A 14518-nucleotide genomic window follows, 5' to 3' on the forward strand; every position below is an offset into this window, starting at 1 on the left:
CTTGGAACTTTTGACCATGACCTATTAAATCCATAATCTGGTCCATGCTTATTCCCTGACCTCGTCTTAGGTCATGCTCCATCTCTCTTACCACGTTTTAGCTGCACTGGCCTTTCTGATCCCTGAGCATACCGTTCATCTCAGGACCTCTGTACCTACTATGTCTTCTTCCTGAAATGCCTACCCCATCTTCCCCGACCACTTCTCCTTAACCTTCAGTTAGAACCTTTGAGTTCCATTCCCTTAGCAAGGCCTTCCTTCCTTCCCAGCTAAGTGAGATCCCCAATTTACATGTCATGGTATTCTGTACTTCAGAACAATTACACGTGTGGTTACATACTGTTACGTGTTTGATACCTTAGGGTATGGCTCTTTCAGTAGAGTTTAAGTTATTTGAAGACAGAGACCATTATATCCCCAAAGTCTTAGACGATGCTCAGGGGCTCAAGAAATACTTTTTGAATCAGTGGTTCTCACCTGGGTGGTTTTGGTAAGACATTTGGTAATCTCTGGAGATATTTTCCGTGGTCACAACTGGCATCTAGTGCACAGAGACCAGGAATACTTACTACTAACCCTCCTACAATGGGCAGAACAGTCCCCACAGAATTAACTGGCTGACCATGTCAAGAGCACCCAGGCAGAGATCCCTGGAATGAATGAGTAAACTCCTCTCTCTTTTGGTTGATTTCACTTTGTGGTTGGTGTTGATCCCAAATTATCCATTGCTCGCCCACCTGACGGTGTCATCCTACACAGAGAGAAGTTAGGTTTATGCAAGAACAGCCAAACACACTATTCCATGAGGAGCCAGGCTCTCTGTGATTTACAGTTTAACACTTCTTCAGGTGTTGGCAATTTTAAGTCACTCAGGTGATAATCACAGCCTTTTCCTTTAGAAATAAGACAGCTGCATTTGGAAAGTTCTGATGGATTGAGAGAATGAGAGTGTAGCTAATTGGTCAGGTGTAACTGGGAGAAAATGACTTTGATGGCGCTACACCTTTCTATTCATTCCTTCATGGCTTTGTACAGTGTGGGTTGGGAAGGGCATTCTGGCTGAGGCAGTGTGGACTGTGCCAGACACTCGTTCTTCATTCATTCTAATTCACTTAGTGACCGGTTCTCTCTGCTTACTTTTCACCTCTTTAACCTCGCTGAACTTTAGGTCTAAGCCAGCAGAACCGTCCACGTCCTGGAAGCAGCCAATTCCCACCTCCTGTTCTGTGCATACATCTTTCTCTCCCAGGGGCTGCACGGCTTCTCATCTTTGGTTCAAGCCTCTGCATTTATGAGAGAGTCTTCTAAGGTTGCTACTTAAGGAAACGTTTCATTCAGCTCCGCAGTCAGTCTAGGACACTGCTTCCCAGCTTCCTCACCTCAGGCACCAGAGACATTGGTACTTGTACAGCACACTGGGGGAAACTGACAGGACCACCCAGAGCAAGAGGAGACTGGGGCTCAGCCAGTTGTCCCAAAGCCTAGAGGATCAATATCTCAGCATATCTTTCCTGGCACATCAGTTGGGAAACACTGGTGTAGAAAAGCCCCACTATACAATGGCTGCTCAGCTATGAGCTGGTGGATTGGAGTTGTCTAAAAGCAAATCATATTTCTCTATCCCTAGAGAAAGGCAGTCAGGATATTTTTTAATTTTCCTTATTCAGAAATCTTGCCAACAACAGCAGTCTGACTCCTCTGAGCTGTGGAAGCAGCACTGCTTGGCAGGAGCTGTCTGCAGTGGCCATCACAGGTCTTGCAAGGCAGTACTGCAGAGCACTGTAAGTTGGCGGGGGTCTTTCAGGACCCAAACCCGTGTGGATGCATCTCAGAGGGCCAGCTGTGCTGCCCAGCTCAACTGACTGCTGTGCCCTCAGACTCTGAGGTCCTAGGCAGAACTCGCCAACAGAACAGTTCAGCTGAGGCTGGCTGTGACCGCAGAGATTAGATGTAACTTGGAAACCACTGAGACACGAGCTCAGGGATCTGTGTCAAAGAGCCCCTCTGAGTACAGTAAGCTGGGAAACAGGGTCTCCCCTAAAGGGCAGGGCCGAGGATGACCTGGCAGGTTTGCCTGGAGCCGATGTGTGAATGGTAATACCATGTGCTGAAATACGAAGGCCAGAGAAAAGGTGGTGTAAACGGAGGCTCAAGTCTGACAAGGCCTTAGGCAGCTGAGAGGAGATGGTCTGAAGTCTGGAAGAAAGTCCACGCTGGGATACAAATTGGGGGTCCCCTGCATCAGATGGGATTTAAGATTCCCATCCTGTGGGTACTAGATTCATTCATTCACTCGCTCATCAGATATTACACTGAGCACTTGCTGAGTGCGGGGTGACATCACCTAGGAGAAACCAGAGGAGGAAGACGGTGCACTCCGGTGTATTCCACCCCATCCTCTCTCTCTCCCACCCTCCCTATGCAGAGGGAGCCACTGACGCCGATGTCCTTCCACGCATGCTTTTATATGCTTATTATGTTTGGATATAGCCACAATTAAAGCATTGCTTTTTTGTGTTTAAACTTTACATAAGTGGTATGATTTGGTTTATATAACTGTACGACTTGTTTCCTTCACTCATTATAACATTATTCATATTGACAGTGTTACTCTGGATCAGTGCATTTTCCTCCATCACGGAATAGTGCACAGTCTATATATCCTCCTGTTTATATCCTTACATATGTCTCCTAGTGACATGTGTGGGAGTTTCTCTACAGGTAGAATTCCCGAGTCAGGTTTACCAGATGCTGCCAAACAACTTGTCAAACTGAGTGTATGAGAGTCTCTCTTGCCCCACATCCTCACCAACTTTTGGTACCATCAGACATTTCAATATTTACCAGTTTGATGAATATGAGATTTTATCTCATTTTAACTTGCGTTACTAAGCTTGAGCATTTTGTATGGTTTATTCGTCAATAGTTGTCTCTTCTGGGAATCATCTGTTCATATCCTTTGTCTGTTTTTCTGTCACATTGGATTTTTTTCCTTCTTAATGCTGCATGTGGATTCTTTGCTGGAGACTAATATTTGAAACAAACTTTAACATTTAGATTTTAATACACATTTTCTGGCTGTATATTAAGACTTAATCCTCTGTCTTTCCATGGTTGTTTCCTAAGTGTTGCTTACCTAAATCCTAATGATTTTTTTTCAAAATGGTTTTGTATATCTTTGCCCAGTTAGAGTTGTGGAACTTCCAGGCTGTTGAATCTAAAGCTGTGTCTAAATGATACAAAATGTGTAGAAAATACACTAATTTTAATGGTTTAATCCCCAAAGAAAGTACATCCATGAAATCAAGTCATTCTCTACATCAAAATTTGGTGTCTACCATAGAGTCTTTTAAGTTTATTTTAAATTTATTTTTAGGTAATATAGAGAATATGAAAGAAATTACGCGTTTTTATCAAGAGCCACATAGTGTAGTCTGAGTTCATCTCCACCAAGCTGAGTCACTGAGCTGGGTAGGATTGAGTCCTGTAGTTTTCACCTCTTCTAGAAAATGCATGTGCCTGACAGATCTCTCCAGAGTCCATCTATCCCTAAAACTTACTTTTTCTCTTAAAAGCTCGTGTTTTAAAGCCTGTAAGCCTTAAGAAAGTGAAATAATTTCTTAAGGAAATTAGATACATTGATAGCAGCAAGTGTAATGAAAAGTGGAATATATTTTACACTGGTGAGCTGGGATGGTTTACAAAGCAACCTTTGAGTCCGGTTCTGAAGTTCAAGGGGAGGCATTCTATGTATATAGACCAGTCACAAAAATTGGGAACCATGCATAAGCCAGTTTTAGGGCATGTTTTCAGTACTGCTTTGACGCGCACTCAGGACTACCAGGAGCCAGGATGGTGGCTTTGGTCCTGTACTCTGTGTCTGAGAGATTTGACACCAGCCAAAGCGAATCACCACGTGGTATTACAGATACGAGCATTTTTTCATGAGCCTCCCCCCGCCCCCCCCCCCCCAAAAAAAAAGATAAATAGAAGTTAGAAGTGTGTCCATTGCTTTAAGATACTCCCGTGCTTGGGTGAGTGAGTCTTTGAATGTGGTTCGGTTAAGCTCTGTGCTCCTGCTCCTGGATCATGCCCTTCAAAGGGGAATGTTGGCTTCAACTGGCTTTAATCTGGAGAAGACCATTTTGGTCCCAGTTTCAGGGTTTCTGTTTCTCCCAGAGTACGGAGTGCTCCCAGACTGATTGCACGCCTTCCTCCATGGTGACTGACTTCACCCCCATCCTCTGGATGCGTGCCTTCCCTCCTCCTGGAGTGCCAAGCCGATGACATTTGCCAGTACTGGTGCCACTGGTGATCTGGGGGTTCCAAAGCCCTTATTATGTCCAGTAACATGGTCTCTCTTCCACAAATAACATGTTCTTCATTCTCTTCAACATCATTTTGTGTAACTGAAGGGAGTTACGGGGGAGAGGTAGGAGGTACTTTTAAAAGATCTTGCAGAAATTATATTCATGCTTTTCCAATTGTGGAATGAATAATACTGTTAATAATAGAGGACCCAGGTCATTCCTGGAAAATGTCCAGTTGAATGCTAGATATCTTTGCTAATTCCAGAGAGAAAGTTATCTAAAGTTATCAGGATAGTAATATGCGGTCTGTAATGGCTAAGTCTTCACCAAGGGCAGCCGGCAGGCAGGTGCTGTGCCCCTGGTGGCTGCAGCCCTTTGACTGCTGAAGCCCAGACCCACCTTTCACTCTTCAAAGAAGGTTTTGGATCCTTCTTTTTGCATGGATTTTCTTGGGCTCTTAATGATTTGTGGGAGAGTTCAGGGCCAACAAGTTACATGAAACCAGTTCCACAAGCCCAGGGGCAACTAAGAATTAGGAAAGTAAGGGGTGCTGGTGTGCAGAGAACAAGCAAAGGGAAGGGCAGCGCCAGAACAGGAGCTGGCTGATTCCAAGGGAGGAGTCACGGTTGCGGGTGCAAGAGGAGTCTTGGCATCCCTCAAAGCAGACAGGTCGAGTTCCGGAAGACACTGTGGCTTGACCTTTAGCAGGTATTTAGATTCTTTATTCCCCTAGAGCAAGGTTGACTTGGTTTTGATTTCTATTAAGTAGTGTAATTACTGGAAAAGATTTACCGTTGTGAAAAGGTACTCTGCAGAATACGGATTGTGGTTTATAGCTTAAACTTTTTTGATTTCAGCTAATTAGAAAAGCCTCATTTTTTCTTGTACACCTTAGCCAGTGTTTTTCAAACTGTGGGTTGCAGATCATTAATAGGTTGCCAAATCAGTTTTGTAGATCATTTTTTAAATGAAATAGAATAGACTAAAGCGTGCTTGTGTCTGTTTCACCCCCGGGTGCGCTGTCTCTCCAGGTATTCCAGCAGGGGTTTGTAGAGGAATGTAGTTCAAGTTTAGATCAGGGTTTTCCTCCTGTCTGCCTCTTGTAGCTGTGTGGCCTTGAAAAGTTACTTCATCCCTCTAAGCCTCATTTTCCTCTCTTCAGCGTAAATAGAATGTGACCTATGTCCTGGGCTTGCTGTGAGGAGGAAATGGTACTGTTCATACTAACTGCTCAGTTACTAACTGGCACATGGACGTTTACAGTGTGCCTTCATCTGTAATCGCCAAATCTTGGAAGCAGCCGAGTGAGGAGATGCATAACTGTGGTGTTTACATCCGGACAGTGGAGTATTCTTAAGCAATTAAAAGAAGACATGGAGGGACCCTACATGCTTATTACTAAGTGAAAGAAGCCAATCTTAAAAGCTAAATACTATATGCTTCCAACTGCAGGACATTCTGGAAAAGACAAAACTATGGTGACAATGAAAAGGTCAGTGACGGCCAGGGGTTGGAAGGGAGAGAAGGATGAACAGGCAGAGCCCAGAGGGTTTTTAGGACAGTGGGAAAATCCCTTTAAGGGTGCCATGGCTGTTATTATTGTGTTACAAATAGCACATACACGATGAAATCGAATATAATGTGAGGTTTCATCCATATTTTTGAATACCACCCAATTTCCAGTTTACAGTATTCAAGTTTATCCATCTAACAAAGTCTGACTACCAGGAAGCCCTTTCTGAGCTTGATTCACCATCAAGGGCAGTGGTTCTCCATGCTGTTGGACCCATACCCCCTTCACCAGCCTGAAATTGAATTCCTAGGTAATATCACTCACCTAAAAACATAATTTCAAAAAGCAACATAATGCTGCAACTGTAATAAAAAAGAAATAAGATGAAAGATTTCTGATAAAGTATGCATCTCGTGGGTAACGTGTACATGACTGCACTAGAGAATGTGCTAAAGCCAGCAGGTGCTGTGCTGGCTTATGTGGAGACTCACCGTGAGTGGGGAGCTGCAAAGGCAGACTGACACAGCCTCACACACCACTGGTAGGGCTGCCGTCAGTGAGGGACATGGCTTTCTGAAATTGTGAAGTTATGAACAAAGTGAAGTATAGTCTTCCTTTGATTTTTACATACATAGTTGCAGTCCTGAAAAATTGAGAATATATTAAAACCATGCAAGAATTCCTGTGCTTGAATGTAAAATGGAGTTAGGTTCTAGGCTTAGATAATTACACATGCAGGTCTGGCAGGACCTTTGGGTGTCATGCACATTGTAAGATGTGTGGCATCCCTAGCCAATGCTCACTAAAAGCAGTGTTCCCAACCTTTGTGACTGTGAGGATGCCGTACATTTTCAAAAGCTTCCATATGGTCCAGGCCCTCTTCTTAGAGGTGAGGGTGCTGGAGGATGTGACTTCGAGCTACGGGGAGCATCCTCCAGGATGAATTTATTTCTCAGCTAAAGCAGCTATTCAAGTCCTGGAGAAAGGGGTGGAAAGATGCTAGCATGCCTTTCTGGGGAGAAATTAGTTTCTTTGTTCTGATCCAAATTTCCCTTGTTCTCTACAAAAAATCTTCTGAGAAAAGAAAAGGAGAGCCAAGAGTCACCATCCATGAAAGCAAACAACAGCCAAGCATGGCCCTTCCCTGAAAGACTCCATCTGCAGGGGGAGCATTCTGATCCTAGCTCCCAGCGAATTGTGGAGAGGTTGCCTTTCTCTGTGGCATCTTAACTGATAAGATGCCAAGTTTATTCCTCAGTGTTTACAGTGAGCCTTGTTTATTTCGAGATCCTTTCTGAGTTGTTGTGGAAAAGAGCAGAACGTACAGAGCCTATGAAGTTTTATTTCTGTGATTAAGACAGCAGAACATGTGTAGGTGGTGGTTGTTATTCAAGCCCTGTTTGCATGAAGCCTGTGCGCACGAACGTATTTGGTTACATATGCCCCAAGAATCTCCAAAGGTGGTCAGTTTTAGTCTTCCGGTCACAAAAGGGAAAACTCATGTGGTTATGGATGTCACCTTGAAAAATGATGTGTTAGGAAACAGCCTCCACCTTCCACATTTTTTTTCTTTTCTAGGCTGGGTTTAATAGAGATGTTTGTGAACCGGCTTAGAGGCTCAGGGGTCATATCCAACACTGGCCTTGCACAGAGCTTGAATTCTTGGTATTAAAAGTTCACACCATCTTCATCTTCTGCAGTGAAATCTGATCTGTAGCAATTCCATCTGCCTTCCTCGGGACAATGCTATTCTTCTAGGAGTTTTTCTCACAGAATTCCTTTCAGAGCACTGTGAAAAAGAGAAGAAACATGTAACTCTTAAGAACTGTCCTTGAAGGAATTCCTGCATAAAGAAAATAGGAAACATGCTATTCCCAACAATAAAAAGTATCCTGACAACTAAAATGCCCACAGGAGTAATACTTTACTTAGCAAATGCTTATTGGGAAAACCATAATGTTTGCTTTCTAAAAAGAAATACTTTCAAGTTTTATTTTTAAACTTATCATGAGTGAAATTTATTTTTTCCTGTTGGTGTACAGTTCTATGAATTTTAACACAAGTGTAGATTTGTGTAACTATCACTATAACCTGGATACAGAATAATTCTGTCACCCCAATAACTCCTCTCTCCACTCCAGCTCTTGGCAGCCACTTATCTATCTGCTCACCATCCCTACAGTTTAGTCTTTTTAAGAATGTCATGAAGGGACTTCCTAGGTGGCGCAATGGGTAAGAACCCGCCTGCCAATACAGGGGACATGAGTTCGATCCCTGCCCCGGGAAGGTACCACATGCCACGGAGCAACTAAGCCCATGTGCCACGACTATTGAGCCTGCGCTCTAGAGCCCTTGAGCCACAGCTGTTGAGCCCATGTGCCACAACTACTGAAGCCCACGTGCGTAGAGCCTGTGCTCTGCAAAAAGAGAGGCCACCGCAATGAGAAGCCCACGCACCACAATGAAGAGTAGCCCCCGCTCACCACAACTAGAGAAAGCCTGCGTACAGCAAAGAAGACCCAACACAGCCAATAAAATAAATAAATAAATAAATTTATAAAAAAAGGAAAGAATGTCATGAAAATTACATTAGCCTGTCTTTTGGTAGGTAACTTTTTTGAAGCAAACTTTTTTCACTTAATATAACGCCTTTGAGAATCCTCCAACTTCTTATAAATGTCAGTAGTTTGTCCCTATTCATTGGTAAGTAGTATTCCATTGTATGAATGTACCATGGCTTATTCATTTACTTGTTGAAAACCATTTGGGTTGCTTCCAATTTTGGGCAATTATGAATAGAGCTTTTGTAAACATTCGTTTTTGTGTGAACATAAATGTTCATTTCTCTAGGGTAGAGAGTCAGGGTAGGAATGCTGAGACGTACAGTATATGTATGTTTCCCTTTATAAGCAACTGTCAAACTCTTTTCCTAAGTGTCTGTACCATTTTGCATTTCCATCCACAATGTATAAGAGTTCCTTCCAGTCACTCTGCATCCTTGGTGTTCTCAGGATTTTTAATTTTAGCTATTCTAATGATAGTTTTATCTAATCATGATTTTAATTTGCATTTTCTTAATGACTAATGATATTGAACATCTTTTCATATGCTTATTTGATATCCTGTATCCTCCTAGAAGTGTCTATTTCTATATATTTTCCCATTTTTAAATGTTTTTTCCTTACTGTTGAGTTTTGAGAATTCTTTATTATCCATGCAAGTTGGATATGGGATTTGCAAATATTATCTCCTGGTTTGCAACCTGTCTTTTTCTCTCTAAATAGTATCTTTCATAGAGCAAAAGTTTTTAATTTTGATACAGTACAGTTCATCATTTTTTTATGGAGTATGCTTTTAGCATCATGTCTAAGAACTCATTATTCAACCCAAGGTCATAGGTTTTCTTCTGAAAGTTTTATAGTTTTGTATTTTACATTTAGATCTATGATTCATTTTGTGTTAATATTTGTATAAGGTTAAAATTTACTTTTTTGCCTATGGATTTCTATTTGCTCCAGTACCATTTGTTCAAGAGATTCTACTTTCTCCATTAAATTGCTTTTGCACTTTTGCCAAGACTCAATTGGCCATATTTGTGTGGGTCTGTTTCTAGATTCTCTATTCTGTTCCATGGATCTATTTGTTTACCCCTTTGCTAATACCATCCAGTCTTGATTACTGTAACTTTAAAGCCTTAAAATTGGGTAGTTTTAGTTTTCCAATTTTATCCTTCTTTTTCATAATTGCTGTATATATTCTAGTTCCTTTGCCTCTCCACATAAATTTTAGAATCAGCTTGTCTAAATCTATAAAAAATCTTGCTAAGATTTTAATTGGTATTGTGTGGATTCTATAGATCAATTTGGGGATAATTAACATTTTATTGTATTGAAACTTCCAAGCCATGAACACAGTATGTCTCTTTAGTTATTTAGATTTTTTATTTCTTTCATCAGAGTTTTGTAGGTTTTACATGCAAATCCTATACATGCTTTGTTATATTTGTACCTAAATGTTTTATTTTTTGAAACTATTGTAAATGTTACCGATTTTTAAATTTCTGTTTTAGTTGGACATTGCTAGTCATGTTAGTTTACTACAGCTGCTGTAACAAATTACCACAGACTTGGTGGCTTAAAACAATAGAACTTTACTCTTGCAGTTCTGGAGATCAGAAGCCTATAATCAGTTTTGAGCAGAAAACGAAGTGTGGCAGGTCTCTGTTCCCTTCACACACAGGGGGAATCTGTTCTTTGCCTCTTCCAACTTCTGGTGGCTGCCAGCATTTCTTGGCTTGTAGCAACCTCACTCCAATCTCTACCTCTATCTTCATATTGCCTCTCCTTTGTGTCGAATCCCCTCTGCCTCTCTTATAAAGATGTGTGACGGCATTTAGTGGCCACCTGGATAATCTGTGAAAATCTCTTATCTCAAAATCCTTAATTTAATCACATCTGCGAAAACCTTTACCGTGTAAGGTAACATTCACAGGTTCCAGGAATTAGAACCTAATTATTTTTGAGGACATTTTTTAGCCTACTACAGTAGTGTTTAGAAATCAAGATTGTGTGTGTGTTTGTGTGTGTGTGTGTGAGAGAGAGAGAGAGACAGAGACAGAGAAAGAATGAGAGAGAGACAGAGACAGAGAGATTTTGTGTGTTGGTTGACCTTTTATCCTTCAGCCTTACTGCTAAACTCACATATTAATTCTAGGAGGTGGGTTTTTTGTTGTTGTTGTTGATTTTTTGGAATTTCCTACTTAAATAATTATGTCATCTGCAAAAAGAGACACTCTTTTTTTCTTTCTTCCCAATTTGTATGGCTTTTATTTCTCTTTCTTGCCTTATTTCATGGACTAGCATTTCCAATACGGTATGAATAGGAATGGTGAAAGTGGACATCCTTGCCTTGTTCCTAATCTTAGGGCAAAAGCATTCAGTCATTCACCATTACGTATGATGTTAGCTTCTATTCCTTCTTTACAGAGAAGTTTTTTAAATTTTTTATCATGAATGGATGTTGAATTTTGTCATATGATTTTTCTGCATCAATTGATAGAATCATTTTTTCCTTCTTTAGATTATGAATATAATGGATTACATTAATTGATTTCCAAATATTGAACCAGCTTTGCATTACTGGGACAAACCCACTTTATTGTGGCATATTTTTTTTTATACATTGCTGGTTTTGATTTGGAATATTTTGTTAAGAACTTTAATGTATAGTTCATTAAAGATATTGGCCTGTAGTTGTATTTTCTCATACTGTCTTTGTCTGCTTTTGGTATCAGGTTAATTCTGGCCTCATAAAATAAATTGGGATGTGTTCCTTCTTCTTTTTTCTGGAAGAGATTGTGGAGATTTGGTGTTACTTCTTCTTAATACGTTTCATGGAATTTGCCAGTGAAACCATCTGTGCCTGATGACATTCTTTTTCAGAAGGTTGTAAACTACATATTTAATTTTTTTCTTAGTTTTAAGACCACTTTACAGCTGATTGACTTTGGTGTACCTCAAAAACTGGTACAAGAGTGTAAAGCAATTATAGTCCAATAAAAAACAAACAAAAAAAACACTGCTCAGGTTACCTCTGTTTTCAATTTCATTGATTTCTCATCTCTGTTATTTCCTTCCCTTTGCTCATTTTGGGCTTATTTTGCTTTTCTTTCTTCCTTTCTTCCTCCCTTCCTTCCTTCCTTTCTTTTTTCCCTCCTTCCTTCCTTCCTTTCTTTCTTTCTTTCCCTAGTTTCTTAAGTTGAAAGCTCATATCATTAGAGACTTTTCTTCTTTTCTAATATAAACATTTCATGGTATACATTTCCTTTTAAGCACTATTTTAACTACACTGAAGAAATTTCGATATGTTGTATTTTTATTTTAATTCAAAATATTTCTAGATCCTTTGATACTTACTCTTTTGATCCATCGATTATTTATAAGTGTGTTGTTTTTCCAAATGTTTTGAAACTTTCCTATTATTTTTTGGTATTGATTTCTACTTTAATTCCATTAGGACCTGAAACACACTTTGCGTAATTTTGATTCTTTAAGTCTGTTAAGGTTTGTTTTGTGATCTATGATACGTTCTATCTTGGTGAATGTTTGCTTGTTTGAATGCTGTGTTTTCTCTGAGGGGAGCCATACCTCTCAACTGGACCCATTTGTTTGCTTATTCACTCAAGAGTCTTTGCAGAAGGTTGTCCCTCACAGCCCGTTGTTTCCTTTGTCTAGAACATCCAGGATGTGCGGAGCGATAGTGAGAATGAGCGTGAGGAGGAGGAGGAGGAGGAGGAGGCCACCGAAGGCAAAGAGACGGACTGTGTGAAGAATGGCCTTGGGGCCTCCAGGCACCTCATCCCCAACGGTCAGCATGGCCACTAGCTGGAGGCCCGTGCAGCTCCCCGCGCGCAGTGCACCGCCAGGGCTGCTGGGAGGCAGGAGCACTCCCTCCTCCATTGCTGTGGCCTCGGGACCCACAGGGCCTGCAGATTCTCCCCTTCCCTCTTTCTCACCACCACCTTCCCCCCTCCTAAGATGTATTCAACCAAATGTTGTTAATTTGCGTTAAAATGCTAAATACATGCATCCCCGTGGATTTTACTGGAGTGAGGACTTAGGTTTCAAAGATTTCTCCAGACAACCTTTCCGGTTCTAATTGTGCCCCGTCGTGCTTGTGAGACGTTTGGAGCCCACTTAGCTGGAGGCCTTCCCTTTCCCACCTCGCGTGTCCTCAGGATGGTTTGAGAAGTGCTAAGTCAACCCACTTTTTCAGGTATGTTTGGCCACAGATAGCAGCTCTTTTCACAAAAATGAACTAGAGGTGGCAGTGGGATGGTGGTGGCAGAACCAAACCAGGGGGCTGGGCTTCCAGGGCCCCCGGGCCCCACTCTGCCATGGGCAGTGTCTAAACCTTCCACGCTGCATGCTTTGTCTCTCTGATGGGAGTAAGCAGACCTGCCCTGCTCCCTCATAGGGTTGGAGTAAGGATCACATGAGATTAATAACAGAAGTGAGAGAGCACACGGTAGGCTCTGGTGTCACTGTTACCTGACCCTCTTTTCACTGTGACCCCAGTCCAGTTTGGGAGAGAAGCCTGGTGGCACTTGGCACTGAATAGGCCTGGACTTTTGTTCAGGCACAGGCGTGAAGAACTCTTTTTAAATGTGTCTGGAGACACCTAGGAATGCAAGTACCCAGGAAGCTGCTTTCACTTTATTTGGTAACTGTTTATTTGTTAGCTCCCCAAAGGTAATTCTCAAATCCCCTGGGTTCTCCTCCCTCAGTCTCCAAGGCCAAAGGGAGAGCGTTTGGGCCCCATGCCTTCTTGTCTTTTGCCGGTTTCTCACTTCTTTCCTCTCTGAAAGGAGCACTTCTCTGTGTGGCCCTGGGCCCCTCCTTCAGGCCAGCACAGCTACCCAGCAGGCCGTGGGGTCCACCTGGGGGCCTCCCTGGGGGCGCTGGGCCCAGGTCAGGTTGCTCCCCAAGCCACTATCACCCAGGAAGCCCAGTTTCTGGGGCAGGGCATGCATCTGAGCTCCTGACCAAAGGAGGTCTTAGAAACAGAAAGAGACCGCTGCACTACAAACCTCCGCTATCGCACCAAATCAGAGTGTGTCATAGTAAAGCGGAACAAAACCAACGCTGGAAAACACCCCCGGGAATGTCCAAGGACAGATGCTTGTGTCAGTGTCAGCTCCTGGGGCTGCCTACCTCTCCGGGAGGACAGGGAGGGGCTGGCGGGTCAGTAGCCACCTCTTGGCCCCCACAGACCCAGCATACAGGGCAGACCTCAGAGACTTTCTCAGGTTACTGCCTGAGGAGAGTCAGAGCCTTGCAGAGGAAGAGCCTGAGCAGAATATGCAACTTTTCCCCACCCAGTCTCTCATATTTTTTTGTCACATTTTGCATCTTTATCCTGTTTTGCTCAGGGCCTGTATTATAAAGCCAAGTAAGTGGAAGCAAAGACCATGGGGACTAGTAAAGCCCACACAGGCTCCACCGATGGGGACTGCAGCCCCTGGAGCACAAAGGACACTGTTTATGGTAAAGGTGTCTGCGTTCTGTTTTGTTTTTCAGTAAAAAGATGTTTTTAAAACCTTCAGGCTAAACAAAAATGAAAAGCTTCAAAATCCTTTCCCAACAAAATCTCTTTTTAAGAAATTGTTAGAACAACAGAAAAACATGTGCTAGGTTTCTCTGCATAATATTTGTTTTTACGTGTACAGTAACATTATATGTATAATGTATATTATAAATCTCAAATGCCTGCAGTCACTTTAGGGCATACCCGTTGAATTATTATTAATATTATATTATTTTTTTATTTTGGTGAAAGATCACACTAAGATACTATTTTTATGTTCCAGTTAACAATTTTTTCATTGATTTATTTTGGTCTTGTCTCTGTATCAAATACTTTCTTGCTTGAGGTAAAAAAGTGTTTAGTTGTTGCTCTATCCTCCAGTTCTTTTTTTTTATTTGAACATCAAAGGTAAAATTGATATGCCAGTTTCAACTATCTATGATACAGCTGGAAGCACTAAACTACCTCTTAAGAGGTAGAGATGCATATTTTGTAACATCTTTTAGGGCTTTTGTGATTAATTTTAAGGGTAACCTCTCTTTCTACAGGAAAAAAGAGTTCATACTATACACCAGAGGACTTTATAAAAATGTAGTCCACCATGCCACCA

At 41.8% G+C, this 14518-nt stretch overlaps 1 protein-coding gene across 3 annotated transcripts in view; it reads left to right on the forward strand.

Moving 5' to 3' along the window:
- The window catches only part of CERS3 (ceramide synthase 3), a 107176-nt gene extending 92893 nt beyond the window's left edge, over nt 1-14283 (forward strand). For 2 of the 3 annotated variants that reach the window (XM_057722992.1, XM_057722993.1), the window contains one exon: nt 12057-14283. In XM_057722992.1, the coding sequence (XP_057578975.1) occupies nt 12057-12206 (150 nt within the window). In that variant the 3' untranslated portion in view covers nt 12207-14283. The remainder of the gene's footprint in view (nt 1-12056) is intronic. The other variant, XR_009051423.1, reaches the window with a different exon arrangement.
- Nucleotides 14284-14518: the final 235 nt, after the last annotated feature.

Source organism: Hippopotamus amphibius, chromosome 2 (genome assembly GCF_030028045.1).
Source record: "Hippopotamus amphibius kiboko isolate mHipAmp2 chromosome 2, mHipAmp2.hap2, whole genome shotgun sequence".
In the NCBI taxonomy this organism is placed as follows: domain Eukaryota; kingdom Metazoa; phylum Chordata; class Mammalia; order Artiodactyla; family Hippopotamidae; genus Hippopotamus; species Hippopotamus amphibius.